At 40.8% G+C, this 20712-nt stretch overlaps 1 protein-coding gene across 7 annotated transcripts in view; it reads left to right on the top strand.

Annotated features, from left to right (window-relative positions):
- CFAP95 (cilia and flagella associated protein 95) overlaps positions 1–20712 on the top strand; it is a 138133-nt gene that overhangs the window by 93968 nt on the left and 23453 nt on the right. For 2 of the 7 annotated variants that reach the window (XM_070590454.1, XM_070590448.1), the window contains 2 exons: positions 4251–4309; positions 9808–10941. The exons of 1 other annotated variant lie outside the window; for it this stretch is intronic. In XM_070590454.1, coding sequence (XP_070446555.1) covers positions 4251–4272 — 22 coding nt within the window. In that variant the 3' untranslated portion in view covers positions 4273–4309; positions 9808–10941. Of the gene's footprint in view, positions 1–1271; positions 1520–4250; positions 4310–9807; positions 10942–20712 lie in introns of those variants that run through there. 4 more of the 7 variants (XM_070590445.1, XM_070590446.1, XR_011531710.1 and 1 more) reach the window with 3 other exon arrangements.

Below are 20712 nucleotides of genomic sequence, written 5' to 3'. Positions count from 1 at the left end.
GAAAGTATGACCCATGTATAGGAAAAAAAAGCAGGCAACACACACTGCCTATAAGAGTAACCAGATGTCAGACTTCGAAAAATATTTCAAAATAGCCATTAAAAATATGTTCACAGAACTGAAAAAAAAGCATGATGAAGGAAGCCAAGGAAGGGATGATGACAATGTTGAATCGGATAGAGAATATCAATAAATAGATAGATATTATATATATAAAAAAGAACCGAATGGAAATTCTGAACTTGAGAAGTTCAATAATTGAAATAAAAAACTCATTAGAGGGTTCAGCAGGAGATTTGAACTGGTAGAAGAAAGAATTACCAAACTTGAAGATGGATAAATAGAGATGAAACAAGTTGAAGAACAGAGAGAAACCAGTTCACGTTATGAGGCTATTATTACACTGATATCCAAACCAGACAAAGACATCACAAGAAAAGAAAACTACAGACCAATTTCTTGTGAATATAGACACAAAAAAATCCTCAACAAAATATTAGCGAACAGAATCCTACTACACATAAAAAGAATTGTATACCATGACCATGACCAAGCAAGATTATCCCGGTAATGCAAGGTTGGTTCAGCAGCTGAAAATCAGTTAATGTAATAGATCATACAAACAGAATAAAAAAACAAAAATCACATAATAATTTCAACTGATGCAGAAAGGCATTTTTGCCTTTCATGGTAAAAACATTCAACCAATGATGCCCTGAAAAAGGGCATCTACAAAAACCTCACATCTAACATCACAGTTAATGGTAAAAGAGTAGATACTTTCTCCTTAAGATCGTGAACAAGACAAGGATTCCACTCTTGCCACTTCTGTTCAACTTTCTGCTGGAGATTCTAGAAGGAGAATTAGGCAAAAAAGAAATAAAGGCATTCAGATTGTAAAGGAATTGTTCCAAGCACTGTTGTGGGGCAGTTTTTCTCAGGGAGCAAAGCAAAAATGTTGCGTCCTCATGGAATTTACCTTTTGCTAAGAGGAGACAGACAATAACCAGTAAGTTTAATAAATAAGTACATCGTAGGGTGTGTTTGAAGGTGGTAAGTCCTATGGAGAAAATAGACCATAAGAGCAATGATTTAATGTGTTTTCACGTGAAAAACCTGATGCCCAGAAGAACGCCTGGCTGAGGGGACATAAAAAATATTTATTGAATGAAAGAATGAATGAATGTAGTTCAAACTGTACATTCGGCTTCTAAAGGTTTGCAGTTTGCACTTTTGAACTGTTTCTTTTCTTTCCTTCTTTTTAATCACAGTGGCTGTGGAAAGAACTTCACATCTGTTCCCTTTTCCTGTTGTGCTTTGTTCTGAGAGGTGGCATAGTGTAGTGGTCAAGCACAGAAGTCTCTGGAAGCAGACTGCATGAATTCAAGTCCCAGCTTTACCAATGATTATTTCTGAAAATTTTGATTGTATTTATCTTTATTTAAAACAATTTTTAAATTGCACTCATTTCATCAACTAAAATTTGAGGCTTTGTGTTTTGAAGACCTCTTTGCTACAGGTAATGGATGTTCCTTGGCTTCATCCTGATTATTCCATTGAGTTCTTATATTCAGTCAAATTTATTTTGTTTCAGTTGTTTGCAAGAAACTGTGCTGGGTCCTAAGGGAATTATATAACAATGCATCCTAGGTAGATGTTAATGATCCTTTTCTGCAATTAATAGGAAATTTGATATATCTAGATTCTGTGCAAGATGTGAACTTCTTGTCAGATGGGATGTCTCATTGACCTCTAACATCCTCAGAACCTCACATGGTGACTGGCATGTATAAATATGCAGCAAATGTTTAATGAATAAATAAAAACTTATTATCCCGTAACAACAATCAGTTACATATGCAAAAGGCACATTTGCCACTGGTTGGGCACTCCGTTTAGAATATCTTTGATTTGTTTGAGGTTTGCACTCCTGGGTCTGGACTCTCTTTCAAACCAACAGAGCCTGCAGGGATGGGGGACCAGGGACCTGTAGCTTGGCAGAAGCCCAGAACACACCCCTATGCCTTGGACATCAGCCAGCCTGGGGCCAAGTTCGGAGAGTTACTCTTTCCCTCCTTGGATGTGCTGTTGCAACTCTCCCTTGTGAGCTGATTTTTCATTTCTGTGTGGTCATATGTTCTTATTTCCTCTTTTTTTGTTTGGGGGGGGGTGGTTTCCTGTTTCAAAAGTAAAACAACAGTAGGGTTTATTAAGATGTCTCAGTCAAATAGTAACTTATTAGCTATGATATATGATACTAGGAAATAGCAAACCCTTTGGCTGTTTATTTTCCTCTTTATTTTGAAGAGTAAGTATAGAGATGTCTCCACTGCTATGGATACCAAGTCTTGAGATAATAGAATCCTTTTAACATAATCCAGTTCAGTTAGATTGGCTTTTCTCTTGAATACTATGTCTACCCAACGTACTATATTATTTTTTTTCAGTTACGAAAAATTCTATCCCTTTCTCCCAACATCAGGAAGTATTTATTTTAATTTTTCCTCCAGTTTTGCCCTGAAGATTTTCTTTTTCCTGTATCTTCTCTTTCCTATGCTAGAAAAGATGATATGGAGAAATACGCTGTATCTCCGGCTTCCTTCTATCTAAGCAGGAAACCTGATTTATGTGGTCCCACGTAATTACATACAAATATTACAACATGATTGATCCAGATGTGATGTTTAGATTTTTTTAACTCAGTCTTCAAAAACCAAGTTGATGATAAAAAGTATATAACCATCTCCCTGACATTCCATTGGTTCATTGTCAGAATTCTTTAAAAAAGAATCTTTTTAAGATATATAATTTTGAACACAGCACTAATGTAATTTATTGTCAGAGAGGAAAAAAATCACCAAGTTTTCAAAATAAAACTGGAAAAGTGGCAACTCCTAGGTCAGAAGTGTGAGAAAAGTCTATTCCCATGCATAAAAGTAGTCAGGCACCTTGCTAAGAATATACATTTTTAAAAGTTTAAATGCCAGTTAAATCATTCTTCTATTTTTCAGAAGAAACCGTTTCAGTGGATTTATTAAAAAACTAATTTGGGGGGCCAGCCCCATGGCCGAGTGGTTAAATTCGCATGCTCCGCTTTGGGGACCCCAGGTTTTGCCGGTTTGGATCCTGGGCATGGACATGGCACCGCTCATCAGGCCATGCTGAGGTGGTGTCCCCCATGCCACAACTAGAGGGGCCTATAACTAGAATATACAACTATGTGCTGGGGGGCTTTGGGAAGAAAAAGAAGGGGAAAAAAAGGAAGATTGGCAACAGATGTTAACTCAGGTGCCAATCTTTAAAAAAAAAAAAACCTAATTTTTTTGAGCTCCTACTTTGGTCCCTCATGCCTCATTTTAACTTGTGGTTTTCTTTAGAAGGGGTTGGTTTCATTATATAAATTTTAAAATCTGTGCAAGAAACAATTTTCTGGACTGTTTTGCTAGAGGCTGCCATATTGGAGACGAAGGGCCAGCTTATGAGTCACGAGGTGTGGATTGTAGTCCCAACTCTGCCTGTAGTTGTGTGGCCTCAAATGAGTCATTTAGCCTTTCAGGTCTTAATTTCCTCATCCAAAAATCAGAGGCCAGACTACATAATTTTCCACAGCCCTCTTGATATCCTAAAATATTTACCCTGCTTAAAATGTACCCACATTTCCAATTGATATCCAGCATCGAGGTTAGAAACTGTTTTAAATGGGCTTACTGAGTTCAAAAACCAAATAGAAAAGAGAAAGCTTTAGAAGCACAAGCCTGCTAGCAACTTTATTTCCATCCTGCACTGCATGTAAAATAGTTTTAAATTTGCAGTGGAAAATAGGAATTAGGCCACATTCAGGTGGATCGTTTCAAAATCTTTATTGTTGGTGATCCTTTCTCCAGATGGAAAGTAAGTGTGTGAAAGTAGTACTGGCTAATGCTAGCATTTATGGTTCCCTTAGTAAATGTAAGACACTTTGCTAAGTGCTTTGTATGGCTCATCTCATCAATCCTCACAACAGTGTTGTGAGGCAGGAATTATTATGCCCATTTTAAGGATAAAGATGGACATAATAAAGAATAAAAAGCATCTTTTGTCCGAGGTGGCTCAGCTAGTAAGTGGCAGAGGCAGGATTTGAATCCACGCCGACTTTATGTGTCCAGAGCATATAAAGTCTGTAATGCACAGACATTCAGCATTTGTTGGAGTTTTTTTGTGGCTTATACATTCTTTATATGTCTCATCACATATTGTTATCTCCTTTGCAGTGGTCCTTCCTTGCATGCCTGATCTCCGTGAAAGGCACCATGCCCATCAATTGCACAAGGTAGAATCTTGGGGATTACACCTGACACTTCCCTTTCCCTCATTTCTTTCCCCACATCCCCAATGCAGCCCATCACCAAGTCCTGTCCATTTTATTTATTAAGTAGCTCTCAAAGTGGGTGTATGAGTCAGAGTCCCAGAGCAGCCCTGGCATACTTTAAGGGTTTAACCTAAGAGACTTTAATGAAAATCATTTATAGAGGTGAGGGAAAGCTCAGTATTACCTACAAGAGATGGGGGATAGCCAAGGGACTAGCAACAGTGGAATGCTGTTAGCATCTGTTATGAATTGAATTGGGTCCCCCTGTTACCGAAACTGAAGTGGGTTCCCTACTGGCGAGTAAGACTCTCCACCAGAAGCAGTTGTCTCACAAAGTAAAGTATATTTGCAGCAAATAGGAGACCATGAGGAATCATTTCTAGAGTCATGGCGTCCTCAAACAAAGGGACGCAGGGACATTTATTTTAGATGGGGAATGAATATTCAAAAGAGAGAAGTGGGTATTCTCTTGCACAGGGTCAGTTGGAAAACATGCTTCCACATACACTGCAGGTTATGGTGATAAGGCCTAAGCTCCTCCTGGAGAGGCGATCTTAGCATTCAAAATAAGGCACAGGTCATAGATGAAGCTCTGGTGGTGAGGCTTGGTCTGGTCCAGGTAGGTTGGTGATTGCATCTCCTTAATGAAACAGAAGGAAGAAAAACAATTTGGAAAAACAATTAAAATATTCAAACCCACCCTTGAGTTCTTCGGGGTAACTAGTCAATGACACCCCTAAAACATATGTTAGAGTCCTAACGCCCAATGCCTTACCCTCTTGCTTAAGACTTTAACTGGCTCCTCATTGCTCTTAAGGTATAATACAAATTTAAAACTGAGCTGTAAGGGCATGTGGGGTCTTGCCCCTCACCTGGGACTCTTCTGTGTGTGTGTGTGTGTGTGTGTGTGTGTGTGTGTATGCGTGTGTTTGTCTAGCCTCACTGGCCTTCCCTCATTACTTCTAATGTATTGTGTTCCCTCCCACCAGAGACCTTGGTGTGTGGATACTGTTCCTTCTGCCTGACGTCTTCCTAGGTTTTTTTCACCAGATAGAGCAGTTCAGTGAGCAGTCCTAACTTTTGAGTCATCTCAGGCTACAGAATGTGCGTGAATGAACCTTCAGATGGTTTCAGTCTCCAGCATCAAGTCAGAGTCTTCCTGACTAAGTAGCTGAGCCCCAGACATTGTGAAGTGGGACAGGCCATCCTCACTACAACCTAGGACTTTAGAGTCCTAACCTACAGAATCCTTGAGCTTAAAAGAAATTATTTCAAGCCACAAAATTTGGAGATAATTTTTTATTAGTACCTGATGTATATATGCGCAGAAAATGTTTTGAATATTTGTATTAAATATATGAAGGATGAGTTTAGTTGGGGATGTGATTTGGAGAAGATATAGTAGGAAAAGTGAGGAGATTTTTCAGTGTTTAAGGACATATATTCTTTTATGAAGCATAAAGTAAGAGAAGTGTTGTGCATTTGAATGAACCAAGGGTTCTATAGAGAAAGTGACATGGCCCAAGGAACAGAGTTGGAGTTGGGGGTGGGAGGAGTCCATGAGCCTCAGGGCAGGCCTTCCAGAAGAAATCTCACCCCTCCGTTCCCTTCCCACTACCACCTTTGATATTCTAGTTTGTGTCAACCAAATGCCACCCCAGGGTGGAAGTGAGCGGGGAGAATCTTTTATTTGGGGGCTCTCCACAAGAAGACCTTCTTTATTACAGTCGATTTCTGTAAGAGCTGCTGCAACCACAAAGCAAAAATCGTTATGTATGGCTGTTGAAAAGCTATCTATAGATTTAATGAGTGAGATATCATCCCTGCCCTATAAAAATTCACAGTGAAAGAATGAAACCCAGCTGCTACTGCACAGGCTTTTGTTTTCAGAGACATGCTACTGGTATCCAGGAACTAAAAGGGCCCTGAGGTGAGACTGAGCCTTGTGTGTTCAAGTGACAGAAAGAAGCCTAAAGCATCATGAATAAGAGGAGAGGTCAAAGCTGAGAGTTAAGCAGAGGGAAGAATATGTTGGGGCTTTTAGTCTAGAATAAAAAGTTTGGATTTTATTCTAAATGCAACAGATAACCCTTGGAGAGTTGTAAACAGGAGAGTGATATGATCTGATTTTTACTTTGAGTAGATCTCTCTGGGAGCCACGTGGAGAATGCGAGCAGAGGGACACCATTCAGAAGGTTGTTGTAGTTGTCCAGGTGAAGGTTCATGGCACCTTAGTCTTGGGTTTTGGTAGAAAAATGGAGAGAAGTGGTTGGATAAGGGATGTTCTTTTGGGGTAGTGCTGTCAAGACTTCCTAATGGGGCACATGCGGGTTAGGAGAAAGGGAGAAGTCAAACATGACTTCTAGTTTCTGACTAGAGGGACTGGGTGGACAGTGGTGGCATTTATTGAGATGGTGAAGATTAGGGGAGGAGTATTTTTGGTGGGAGAAAATGAAGAGTTCTGTCTTGGCCATCTTAAGTCTGAAAGGCCTGGGGCCATCCAAGTGGAAATGTTGTAATGACTCCAACTTCGCCTCCTGACTCCAATCCTGGCTCAAATTCCCTCCCCGCTCCTAACTCCCCCATTCTATTCCACAAGCCACTGCTCTATTAATCTTTCTAAAGCCTGGCTGGAATCTTGCAAGGTCCATGCTTAAAAATATCCAGCATGCTCTTATTGCCCTCAGAATCATAAAGAGATCTCAGTCTGGTTTTCAACTCTTACATTATGCTCTGAGCATCTCTTTTCAACCTAATCTCTTGTTTTAACCATCCTATATCTACCATATGATCCAGCCAAACTGGACAACTTTCTGTTCCTCACATGGGCCTTGTACATTCCTACTTCCAAATCCTTGCTCAAGGTTTCCCCTCTGCCTGGAATGTCCTCAAACTCAAGGGGTCTTAATCAATTAGGACTCAATTGAAATTATAAACTGCAAGAACGTGACTCTAGGCCTTCATGGATATCGGTATAACACTGACACTGAATCATTGCTTTTGTGATTCCTCTTAAGTGTGTCTACTACCCTTCTGGTGTTTAAAATGCTTTAATATAAAGTAATTATTTCAAATGCTTATTATTAAACAGTGATGCCTTGTACTGTGACCAAAATACTTATAAATGAAAGCGTCATGTGGCTCCAAATGAATAGAATGAGTGGTACCCATCTCTGAAGTCTCTTTAATCTTTACTGAGGAGCCATAAGAGCTAAACTCACCACTCAGAAGTTCAAAAAATGTTTTGAAAGGTTAAAAGCCTTGGCGATAATTTATGGGAAAATCCAATGCAAACCTCTTTTCATAAAGTAAAAGAAGGGCATCAATATGACTAAAGAAAAGCAAGGTGAGAGTAGGATTTTAAGAATAAAAATACCCTTGAATAGCAACTTAAATGCTTGCACCAACCAATTCTTACTTGTTGGTTTGTTAGACTCCTGCTTTAGTGAGAGGCCTTGTGTTGCCTTTTGAAAGAATTTGCAAACTCCTGGTATCTTTAACAGACTTTTGTGCTCTGTGGGCCACGTCATTATATCCACCAGAAAACACACCTGATAACAAGTAAGAAGAATTAGCACTTGCATGTTTTGTAACGGACATGGTGGTTAGATATTTATCCAGAATATTGTATAGAAAAAGCCACTTTAGGCTCATCAGAGTTTGCATACTTATATTCTTTTGGAAAAAAACAAGTCACAAGTATAATACCTCTAGGTTGTAGTTAGTAAATTTTATCATCAATTACAAAATATTTTCAAGTTCAGTGTTAGGCAGGGCACTTACCTGGGTTCTACAAATGCTTTTTTTATCGTTTGCATCACACATGATGAAAACAATGGTTATTATTTTTGAGTTTAGGCTAAAGTGACAGAATAAATTGTATCTATTGGTCATCAAATTGAATTCTATTAAGATGCATAGTTCAACATAGATTGAGCTGTATAGTGAGCAATGGATCTTCTTTTACCCCAAGGTTCAGAATTCCTACTCTAGGCACTTAAAAATTCCCCTTTGAATAGCTCTCTTATCCCTGGGGTTATTTTTGAGGCCTTAAAATTTCATTCCCACCCTGAACATGTTAATTTAGTTTAGAACAGATGTGTGTGACATCTGCGTACATACGTTCCCAGCAGAGTTCTTGAGAGTGGAAGATCTGTCCTCCAACTTTGAAGCAGATCTCTTATGATGAACCCACTTGAAATCACTATTTCTGGATCTGAGAAATTATACTTACTCCCTATCTCTCAAGCTATCTGTGTTTTATGTGGCAGGCAGGCAATTTAATGAGTTGCCTTTTTATCCTCCCAGTGTTTTCCCCTAGCACATTGCAGTTTTCCAGCTGGGTTCAGGCTTGGGACTAACTTCTGGGCCTGGAAGTTGGCCCGGTAGGCCCTGCCCCAGAGCTATGGCCTCCTCACAAAGCCAGCTTTGTAATGAGGCTCCTTGACTTTGGAGAAACCCACTAGAGCATGAAATTTCTTTCATCAACTCTTGGGAGCTCTGACAAGTGTTCTGAGCATTTTCACCAGGCGTTCTGACTTCCCAGTGAGGTTTCTATGGCTCCATAGTCAACATTTTCCAATACTGACTTTGGAGCATTTAGGAGAGAGCTCCAAGAAATAATGTCTGTTTTACATGAAAGAAAAAAAAAAACCACTTGTCATTTCAGAAGTGATTAGGAATGCCAGTTATATTTGAGAATGCACTGAAATGTCTCATGCCACAGGCAGGTGTATACTCCTGAATGGGAGGCCCCACACAGTCAAGGATTCAGGCTTACACATGCTGATGGTCTAGGGGTGAGTAATGCTCACCACACCAGAGTCCACAAAGTACTCCTGACATCTGTCAGAGGACCATGAAAAGGTAAGGGTAGGAGACAGAATATGCCACCCCAAAATATGACTATAAGAGACCAGAATATGCCACCTTAAATAGGCCTCTTTGGCATACGGATTATTTTGAGAAACAACAGACATAGGAAAATCTCTGAAAACAGAGTAGAAGTTACCCTTTAGCAAGGAAATCACCATTTGTAAGGTGTCTCCTTCTCTGTACCAGGAAGAGAAAGATGACTGTGAATCATAACAGACTCTTATTAATTGAGAAGGCACTTAAATTTGCATAACAAAACTTACTCTTGTTGACTATACTTTTTCTGGCCACTTTCCCATAACTTCCCTCCCCCACATTTCATTTGTTTTAGCTGAAAATGGTATTTAAGCTCAAGTTCTAGCCACCTCTTTGAGTTTCTTCATCCTTGAGTTTCTCCCATGCATACGTGAGATATACATGTTAATAAGCTGTTTGTTTTTCTCTCTCTAATCTGCCTTTCACAGCAGGAGCCCTGGCCAAGAAACTGGAAGGATAGAAGGAAAAGATTTTTTTCCTCCACTATATAGAGATGTGATAAACTTGAGCCCAGTGTCACCTACAAACTTGACTTTTTTTTTTTGCAGATTTTGGAGCATACGGATACTTTTCTACTGCTCCCATCTGGGGAATCAATCAGGTTAAAAATAAATCTCCAACTCTTTGACATCAGTATTAAAAGGATCTTTTCGGACACCATGCCTTCTCAGAGAAGGGAAACAATAGAAAGAATAAACAAATGGGACTTCATCAGACTAAAGAGCTTCTTCAAGGCAAATGAAAACAGGATTGAAACAAAAAAACAACCCACTAACTGGGAAAAAATATTTGCAAGTCATATATCTGACAAAGGCTTAATATCCATAATATATAAAGAACTCTCACAACTCAACAACAAAAAATCAAACAACCCAATCAAAAGATGGGCTGGAGACATGAACAGACATTTCTCCAAGGAAGATATACGGATGGCCAATAGGCACATGAAAAGATGCTCATCATTGCTGATCATCAGGGAAATGCAAATCAAAACTATACTAAGATATCACCTTACACCCATTAGAATGATAAAAATATCTAAAACTAATAGTAACAAATATTGGAGAGGTTGTGGAGAAAAAGGAACCTTCATACACTGCTGGTGGAATGCAAACTGGTGCAGCCACTATGGAAAACAGTATGGAGATTCCTCAAAAAATTAAAAGTAGAACTACCATATGATCCAGCCATTCCACTACTGGGTATTTATCCAAAGAGCTTGAAGTCAGCAATCCCAAAAGTCCTATGCACCCCAATGTTCATTGCAGCATTATTTACAATAGCCAAGACATGAAAGCAACCTAAGTGCCCATCAACAGACGAATGGATAAAGAAGATGTGGTACATATATACAATGGAATACTACTCAGCTGTAAAACAGAACAAAATCATTCCATTTGCAATAACATGGATGGACCTTGAGGGAATTATGTTAAGTGAAATAAGCCAGTGAGAGAAGGATAATCTGTGTATGACTCCACTCATGTGAGGAATTTAAAATTATGGACTAAGAACAGTTTAGTGGATACCAGGGGAAAGGTGGGGTCGGGGGTGGGCACAAAGGGTGAAGTGGTGCACCTACAACACGAATGACAAACATTAATGTACAACTGAAATTTCACAAGATTGTAACCTATCATTAACTCAATAAAAAAAACAAGACACGAAAAAAAAATAATAAATCTCCAAAAGTGACTCTGTCAAAATCCCAGTCCATAATGCTCTGCATCTCTCCTAAGCCTCTCCTACTGTGTCTACTCTGGCCCAGTGTGATTTGACGGAGAGTCAGGTGATCTTGGAACCATTTCCAAATCACTGGGTTACAGTTCAACAGGCATTAGGTTTTAAAGGTAGTTCAGCACTAATTTAAATGTAATTCAGATTTTTACAGTAACTTCCAGAAGTTATTATAAATACTTAGAGTATATCTTATGAGTATTTAAGAATTACTGAGCTGACCCCAGTGTGGGAGGCTTCTACTAAGTGCTTTGATTGCATTATTTTATCCTCATGAAATCTCTCTGGGGTAGGTGCTATCTGTGCCTATTTTACAGGTGAAAACAGAGATTCAGAAAAGATAGCTCGCCTACCTAGTAAGGGTTGAAACTAGAACCTGAACCTAAGGTTATCCAAGACCAAAATATGTGGTTTTAACTACCACACTACTTTTTTCCTCACTGTCCTCTGTTTTGTTTTTACTTTCCGGTCAAAATCTGAGCTAATTTTCTCCATTTCCCTGGCCTTTGGGAAAGTACTAACCTTTCTCTTAGACCCCAAGTTCATCCCTTTCTTTGGGTTTCAGGCAATTGTTGGGAAAATAAAATCAAAAACAAAATCTCCCAGCCCAGAAAATCTCTCCACAAAAGTGGAAGAGAAAGAAAACAATTTTAATATTGACTAAGCATTAAACCAGAATGTTTATGGTTTGAAGGGATTGCAATGACGGGATTGCAGAGACACAGGGAAATCTCCCTCTTGTCTGGGGCTGAGGGGTGGATGCACTAGATAGGTTTTGCAACTTGCAGTGTCCAGTGACAAGTTAGACCCATCTCTTCCCAGGACACTGGGGGATGGGCCTTATTTTTCTTAATCATTACATCCCAAAGAGGTGGCTGACAGGTCCTTGAGGAAATTTTCCTGAGTTGTGAGACTGGCAAGAGGCTTATTTAGCTATTAAAAAGATTTACATACATTTAAAAAGGGTGGAGAACGAAATTCTGAAAGGAAAGGGCAGGAAGGAGAAAAGTCTCTGTTACTTTCCACAGGGAGAATTAAGGCCTCTTATACTTACCTCGTATCTTCCTCTTACTCTAAGTCCTAACTCTTCTGGCTTACACTGAGCTTGACCTGCCCTGTTCCACACACTCAGGTTTTGGAGTCAGCGCCTTTTTACTGCTTCTGCTCCGACGGTGTTGTACTCCTTAAACTAATGCAATACTGTATGTCAACTATCCCTCAGTAAAAAAAAAATTTAAAAAGATCGTATATTTTACTACTTTTTTGTAATGTTCCTCCTACATCACTCCACCTAGGATTTAACTTCTCTGGTCTCTCAAGTCTGTCTAAAACAACTACCACTCCCAGACTCAAGTCTCTGAGTCTATTCTCTTTCCTTGGGAAAGCGTTAGGGAAATCATTAGCTTCTCTTCAACTGAATCTACATTTGTCTTATTCTAGAGGTAGACTCCCAAACACACGTCCTGTGAAGGACCCTGCCCGCAGCCTTCGGTGACTCAGATTATACTTTCTGGAAGAGGTCAGCCTCCAGGAAGAATTAGGAGAAATGGTAAAAGTGGTCTGTCAGACATAGATCTATCTTACAGTTAAATGATCACAAAAAAACATTTCATTTACTGCCTGAGCTTGATACAAATCAAGTCTCAGTGGGATCCCAGGCTTATGTAGGGGAGGAAAAAGTTTTCCTCAACCCTCCTAAGGTCCCTGGCGGGGTCTGAAAATTAAACTGACAAAGACTGATTAACAGGAGAAAAGCATGCAAGTTTATTTAATGTAAGTTTTATGTGACATGGGAGCCTTCATAAGGAAAGGAAGACCTGAAGAACAGTTACACCTGAGTATTTTTATGCTAGGTTTGATGGCAGGTGCACAGTTGTGGTGGAATATGATAGGCTAAGGAGTAGGAGGGAAGTGCAGTAAGGCGGGGGTGGGAGGGCAATTTAACAAGGCCTGTTCATTCAGATTCCTCTCTGTGTCCCTCTGTCTAGGAGATGAGGGTGGTCCTTTCCTCTTGGTATAGGGAGGGAACAGCTCACGTAAGGGTCTTACGACCTGCTTCAGGGGACAAGGGCAGGGGAAGTTCAGAGAGGCCTTCCTGCTTCTGCTGTTTTCTCAACCTCCTTCAGCTTAAAATATTCAATGTGCTGAAGTGCTGTATTTTGAGCTAGAGTGTTCTGAGCCCGTCACTTTCCATGAATTGCACGTCCAACTTTGGAGTGCACCTCCTGAGGGTGCCTCCCCTCTAATTCTCCTTTAGACAATTCTTGTCCTCCTAACATCTCTTTTACATACGGAGCTGCCTTTTAAAAACAGCTGATTTCATCAATGGAGGAAGTGATTTAATGTTGAAGGGAATTAGGATACGCCACCAAAGTATGCCACTTTGGCATAAGAATTATTTTTAGATGCAGGCATTTGAGTTCCTGAAATCCCTTATCTGCCTAAAAGCAATGCCTCCCCAAAGAACTCAAATGTTATAAATCCCCTCCCAGGAGCAACTCTGATCTTCCTTTCTGGGAGAGGAGAGAAGGACTCCACACTCAGATGGATATTGTCACAAGCTTCATGTCTTCACCTATTCTCCTACAGACCCATTTATCTTTCTAAAAAGTCATTTGTGTTTCCATAGTGCCCTTTCTCGCCCTACTTCTAAGAAGTTATTTGTCCTCCCAGAAGTGTCCCTCTGTCCCTCCTTCCCGCTTTTCCCCTGTTAAGATGGTATATAAACTCTCAAATCTCACCACTCCTTTGGGTATTCACTTCCTTCTGCGATGTCTCTGTGCACATAACATTAAAATTAAGAAATTTACGTGCCTTCTCTCCTGTTAATCTGTCTTTTGTCAGTTTAATTTACAGTCACTCCCAGCCACTGAACCTAAGAGGATAGAAGGAAAAATTTTCTTCTCCTGTCATGTCTAGGATTTGCTTCAAAATAATTTTGGAAGGGGACAGCGGATGGGAAAGAACTGGCCACAGGTTGATGGTTGCTGGGGCTGGTGATGTCTGCTTTTGTATATACTTAAAGTTCTCCATACTGAAAAGTTTTTTTTAAAAAAAAACTTGATTTCTTTTGTTGCTAAGAATTTGCTGATTTGGTTTCCTATCTTTGGTTATGATTTTGATTATTAGGATAACAACAAGGAAGAATTTAGGGCTGAAAATCCACCCACCAGTTTTTTGCAGGAGATATTTGGTTGCCTCTGTGAGTAGAGTAAGTTATCACCTATGTGTAAACTAATATCTATTGTATATTGAAGGCCTCCGATGCTAGACACCATGTGTGGTACTTCAAAAACACTGTTTTGAATCTTTACAAAAACCCTGCCAGGTAGGTGTTATTATCTCCATCTTATAAGTGTGGAGACTGAGACTCTGAAGACCAAGGTCACCCAGCTAGTAAATGACAGAGCTGGGACGCAAACCCAAGTATGCATGTACCTCTCAACTCTGTGCTCCTTCGTTAATATATTTGACAAAAGTTTATTGAATGCCTGTCATGTACCAGGCATTGTTCAGAGCCATGAACTTGGAAAATGCTCCCTCTGCCCAAATCAGCAGAACCCACAATTCCCTTCTTCTACCCTGAACCACTTCCAACCCATGGATTTGACTCTGGGCAGGAAAGCAGGACCTGACACTAATCTTCTCCCAAGTACATGGAAAGCCAAGATACAGCAAAGTTATTGTTAGGAAAAACTGTCCAAGACTTGGAAATATGCAAAAGAGATTACTGAATGTGCTTTCAGTGGAGTGCTGGGCTTGTTTAGCGGATGCTGTGGGGATTAGCTGATTCCATAGGGGTGACCCCTCTAGTTGTCTTTCTATTGATGGGTTTTGTACCACTTTATAGGGCTAGAAATTACAATGTAGAAAACTGATAGCAATGCGAATGATTCTGACCCATAGCAAGAGTATAGAGATGACTGATGTCTGCCCTGCAGAAGAAATAATCCCAAACATTACATTTTGTTACCTGATAGGATATTACTGAGATTTGCTCTGATTAGCAAATTTATGTCAGCATTCCTGATTGCCAGCGCCTGGCTGGTTTGGAAAAGAAGTCAGAGACCAGATCATGATAGGTCTTGCAGGCTGTAGGGAAGGAGTCTGTACGTTACTGAAAGTGATGTGAAACCACTGGGAGCTTTCCAGCAGAGAAGTGGCATGATGAGGGTTATCCTCCATGAGGACCACTCAGGCTGCAGAGTATTCTGAAGTCAGATAGACATGGGGCTTTGGGAGAGCTATTGCATCTTCCTCTGCCACAGATCCCTCTTTGTCAAGTGAGTAAAATGATAACTGCAGTGCAAGATTGTTGTGAAAATTATGTGAGGCTGGAGACATGCCTGCCTTCCCTCTCCTGACATAAATCGTTGCTCCCTTAGACAAGCGTGTCTGCACTAAGCTGGGCTGGGCTGACTTAGCCACAAGAAGCATCCAGACAGCATCGTCTGAATGATCCTAGTTTCATCTCCAAGGGGAGAGAGGGGTCATGGGGGTAGAGTTAGGCTAGTTAGGGGACTGAGGTGGAGTGAGAATAAGAATTTCAACACATGCTTTATGAGACCTGGCAAGCCTGTAAATCTAGGTCAAATAAGAGCAATTGAACAGGGTTTTGTTTTGTTTGTCTTAGTAGACAAATGCGTAATATTCCCTATTATTCTTTGAAAGCCAGAAAAGAAAGAAAGAAAGAAAGAAAGAAAGAAAGGAAATGCTCTAAAATGCATTTGGGGTTGAAGAAATTATCTCCTACATGGATATCTTGGTCTTCCTTTTTGAAGTTCTCTGAGTAATGTCTATCTATCCCTTTTGCTTGGAGCAGTTCTTTAAGCCTAGTTATAGGAGAGGGAAACTGGGACTAGAAAAACCCTGAGAAGAGAGAAGAAAAGAAAGAGCCTTTGGTTCCCTAGAATGTCTGGAGGTTCTCCTTGCCCTTCATGTGTGGGGGGTCAGTTGAGGTGCCCTACACCTGGCGCAGCAGCAACCCTTGAGGTTGATATCTCCTCCACTGTACAGATGCTGAAACTGAGGTCCAGAGAGCTTAAGTAGTAACAATAGCTGGGAAGTAGCACAGGTAGTGCTGAAAGCAAGTCCTCCCTGACCAAATCTCACACTCATAAACCTCGTGATAGGCATGTATCAGCATTTTTATAGGGTTTCACCTATACGAAGTAACTATTTCTAAATTCAAAATGTTTGAATTTTGAATTAAACAAAGATTCCACTGTTATATTCCCTGCCCTCATAAATTCCTTTCCTGCTTAGGTAGTAAAGAGCACATGGATTTAAGATATTTTAGATTTGGGATCTATAATCTTCAGTTCTTCAAGAGAATAAATATTCCTGACATTAAAAAAAAATCAGATTCCTTTAATTTCTTATTAGCAATACAGGATGTTATTGAAATGGTGCAAGAGAATAAGTTTGCTTTGTGTAGAATAAATTCATTAGGATGGTTAAAGCAAATATATTTCAGAATTTTTTTTGTTTGTTAAGAGAACTGGCCCAAGTTAGATAGCAGAGAAGCTGCACGTGCCCAGGGAGTCTTTTCTGTTTGGGACAGTGTTGGAAACTGATATTAACAAGGCATGCCATGGCTTTAATGCGCTAACGCCCTGGATTAGCTCAGGTTGGATTTTGCATCATACTGGGTTTGAGGGATTTAACATACAGCCACTTCTCTGCCATGTGATTATTTCTGTGATCTAAGGAAACTCTGTCTCCCTACCCCTGAATTGACAGAGTGGGACATGGGGCATTAAGACTGAGTGAGGAGTGTGTGTGTGAGAGAGAGAGAGGCTTGGTGTCTGTGTTTTTGAGGGCAGGGAGAACATGCGGATTTTGATTTTCGCAGACACAGTGCACTAATTCATCATCACATAAATTCTGGTTGGTGGCAGCCCTCTGCGGTATAGTCCACTAGTAAGAGTTTCTTCTTTCATTTCTTCCAGTTCTAGCCATTTTTGTAAATAACTAAAGCAATCAGTTCCTTAGTTTATTTTTCCTCCTGAGATGTATGTAGGAGAAAGGAGAATGAAACAGAGAGCTATTTTTGAGACCAGCAAGGGGCTCTCTGACCCTCCTCCTTACATTTCAAGAGAGGGATTTAAAAGCAGCCTTCTTTTCTGGTTAGTTCTTGCATATCTAGGGAAGGGAAGCAGAAGGGAAGCACTGTCGGTGGTGGTGGGTGATACAGTGGGCTGCCAAGGCTGTGTTCCCTCCAAAAACCGTGTCATCGCATATCACACTCGCTCCTCAGCACTGGGTCTTGTTCAACCAGGACTCATTGGGTGCATGTGAACGAAAACCACTCAAACCAGCTTAAGCAAAAGGAGACTTTAGAAAACAGGCAAGGAGGTGTTTAGAACACTCCAGGGTACGAACAAAGCTTAGACAGGAGCAGATGGGAACCAGAGCCTGAGACAGAGTCAAGAGGGAATCTCTGTGTCCACTTCATTCTTCTCTGTCTTTCAGAAAGACAGGCTGGCTTCCACTGCTTTTCTCATTCACCTGATAGAAAAAACCTCCTCTTCCAACAGATTTTGAGTTTAAATATTACAGTAGAGACTCTCCAGAAATACTTCTCTCTCTGTCTCTCTCTGCCTCTTTCTGTCTCCCTGTCTCCCCATTTCTCTCTCCCTGTCTCTTTCTCCAATTCTAAATTCTTAGAGAAGAGATTGATCTACCAATCTGGGTCAGTTGCTCACTCCCAGACCAATCAACTGTGGCCATGATATTGGGAAGTTCCTATTGCACAGCGAGGCTTCATAGAGCTCCATGGCTGTGACCATGCAGATGAGGGATGTCCACTCTACATGTGTTGGTTTGGGAAGGTATATTCAACTACAAATAACACCTTGAGATTTTCCAGGAACTATGGAAGCAGACAGGCTGACCTTCATAACTGGGGTCACATTTCCTATGAGTATTCTGTTTGTTTCCTATAACTTTAATAATAGTTCCATGTCATCTCATGAGAAATTTATTCACTGTAGCTTTAAGGAGGCAAAATGAAGCACTAATAGCTTGCAATGGTGATCTCAAGAAAGAAAAACAATTCTGGGAAAAGGGTATGTGATTTCCCCATTTAATTCAAAGCCTGAAAATCTCTAATGTTAAGCTTCAAATATTCCTCCAATATTAAGGTGAAAATGAATAAAATCTGTGTCCTCTATGGCCAACCTTGGAGGACAATGATTCTCCTCCAAAGACGACGGGGCTGGACCTCATGGTCTTGACTCTATTCTCCTTTATCATCTTCCCCTTAAGAATCTCCTGTCATTTTCTAATGTTAACTATCATCCTGTTTGGGGTGTGGGTAAACTGCCTGATTTTTAACATTGCTTCTCAAGGATGAACACATGACTGCCCTGACACCCCAAAACTCAGTGGTGACAAGGTTGGCACATTCAAATAAGACTTTCCTAAATGCCAAGAGAAATGAGATAAGCTTACAAAATATAGTTGCTCTTTATGAACATTTGGAAGAGTGTGCTTTCCATTCATTTCTATTTTGTATTTTCGTCCTTGCTCTTCACAGTACTGCAGAATGTGATGAGCATATGAGAAAGTGCTGCGAGTCCCCTCCACACATGAGTGTTACTAGGCAGTGGGGGAGAAAACGTCCCCAGAGAATGGCAGGGAGAGAATCCCTGCCTCACCCATGTGCCTTCTGTCGTCGTGTATTTTTTAAAAATCTTCTCTGCAAAGTTCACTTTTGTCATTGTGTTTGTTTTCTATTGCTGCTATAACAAATTGCCACAAACTTAGTGGCTTAAAAGAGCACAAATTTATGATCTGCCGGGTCTGGAGGTCAGCAGTCCAACACAGGACTCATCGGGCTAAAATCAAGGTGTTGACGGGCTGTGTTCCTTCCTGGAGGCCCCAGGGGAGAAGATGTTTTTTACCTTTTCTAGCTTCCAGAAACCACTCTCATCCCTTGGCTTGTCACCCCTTTCTTCCACCTTCAAAGCTGGCAAGGTTACAGCTCTCTGACCCCGCTGTGGTCACGTCTCCCTCTGACCAGAGCTGGGACAGGTGCTCAGATTTTCAGAACCCACGTGATTGAGCTCACCTGGATGTTGCGGGATGGAGGCCTGATCTCAAGGTCCTCACCTTAATCCCATCTGCAAAATGCCCTTTGCCACATATTCCCAGGTTCTGGGAATTGGAATAGAGGCATCATCGCAGCGATGGTCGTGGTCATGCAAACCACTTTTAACTAGAAGAAAAAAATTCTATCATAAGCATAAAATGACTGAAATGGCTTCTGCTTTCCAGGGAGGTGATACAATTCTTCTCCACCATAGATTAAACAAATTTTTTTCCATTTATTAGGAAAACACTATGATGGTCTTCACAGGCCTTTGTGGCTGTGAAAGGCAAGGCCTTCCTCAGCTTCAATAGGATGGGAAAAGCTCAGAAGAAGAAGAAAATTCTCCAAATAAAAAAGTAACAAGGACTTGGGGAACTGCACATATACTCAATATTTGTCACAGACACGTGCAACCCATTTACACACCCAGTTTAATGAACCTCTAATTTAGACTCTCCAATGTGACTGGAATCCCACAATTTCCTCCTTTTTGTGTGTGAGTTTTTTTATAGGAATGTTGCTTTTCTTTTCTTTTTTTTTCTTTGTGAGGAAGGTTGGCCCTGAGCTAACGTCTGTTGCCAGTCTTCTTTTTGCCTGAGGAGGATTGTCGCTGAGCTAACATCTGTGCCAATCTTACTCTACCTTGTGTGGGATGCCGCCACAGCATGGCTTGATGAGCAGTGCTGGGTCTGCACCCGGAATCCAAACCTGCCCCCAGGCCACCAAAGTGGAGCACAAGAATCTAACTACTAAGCCAATGGGCCAGCCCCAGAAACATTGCTTTTGACCTTCTCACTTTGGGTTATACACATGGAATCTCTGTCAAGAAGGGCATGGAGAACTTCCTTTGCACTAGTTTATAGGGATTCCTCCTTACTCCCTGCCCCAGGGGGATATCCCCCATCCAAGTGGCCTTGCACACTTTTGTATGGTAAGCTATCAAACACAAGCACCTATAGAATTGTGGGTGCGGGCATGGGGGAGACCTCAGCATACAAGCTCCTTCTTTGTGGCTCACTTTTTTGTTTTATAAAGTGGGGAATATTTTCTCTGCTTGTTCCTGTGGTCTCTTCTTTATTCCTGGAGCTGTCCTTGCCTGGAATATCTTCTTTCCTGAGTTCATTGTCTTTTCAAGGCCCAACTCAGGCCCGGTCTCCTCCCCAAACAGCCTTCTCTGATTATCCAAGAACAAATGAAACACTCCCTTCTCTGAACCATAGTTCTCTTAAAAATACCACTTCTCATTTAGTCACTAAATATTACCATAGTTTCTGCCTTTCTTTCTTTCTGCGAGACACGTTCGAGAGGTCTCTGAGTTCCTGAGCCATTTCTTACGCATCTAAGTTTTCACAGTGCCTGGTATGTGGTAAGGACTCGATAAATGCTGAATGTAGTAGACAACTCTTATTGTTTTCTGCCCAGAACCATTCGCTTTGGCTAATAATAGCACTTTCCCTTTCATTTGGTAATTAGTCCATCCATCTATCCATCCATTCACTCACCCCTGTGTCCATCTGTTCATCTATCCATGCGTCTGTCCATCCATCCATCTAATTTATTGGGTACCTAGAGCCCAGCACAGCTCTAGGTGCCTGGAATCCATCAAAGAACAAAACGTGCA

The sequence above is a fragment of the Equus przewalskii genome, chromosome 22 (genome assembly GCF_037783145.1).
Source record: "Equus przewalskii isolate Varuska chromosome 22, EquPr2, whole genome shotgun sequence".
Lineage (NCBI taxonomy): Eukaryota > Metazoa > Chordata > Mammalia > Perissodactyla > Equidae > Equus > Equus przewalskii.
Note: the sequence above shows the minus strand (reverse complement) of the source record. Positions and strands in the feature narration are given on the sequence as shown.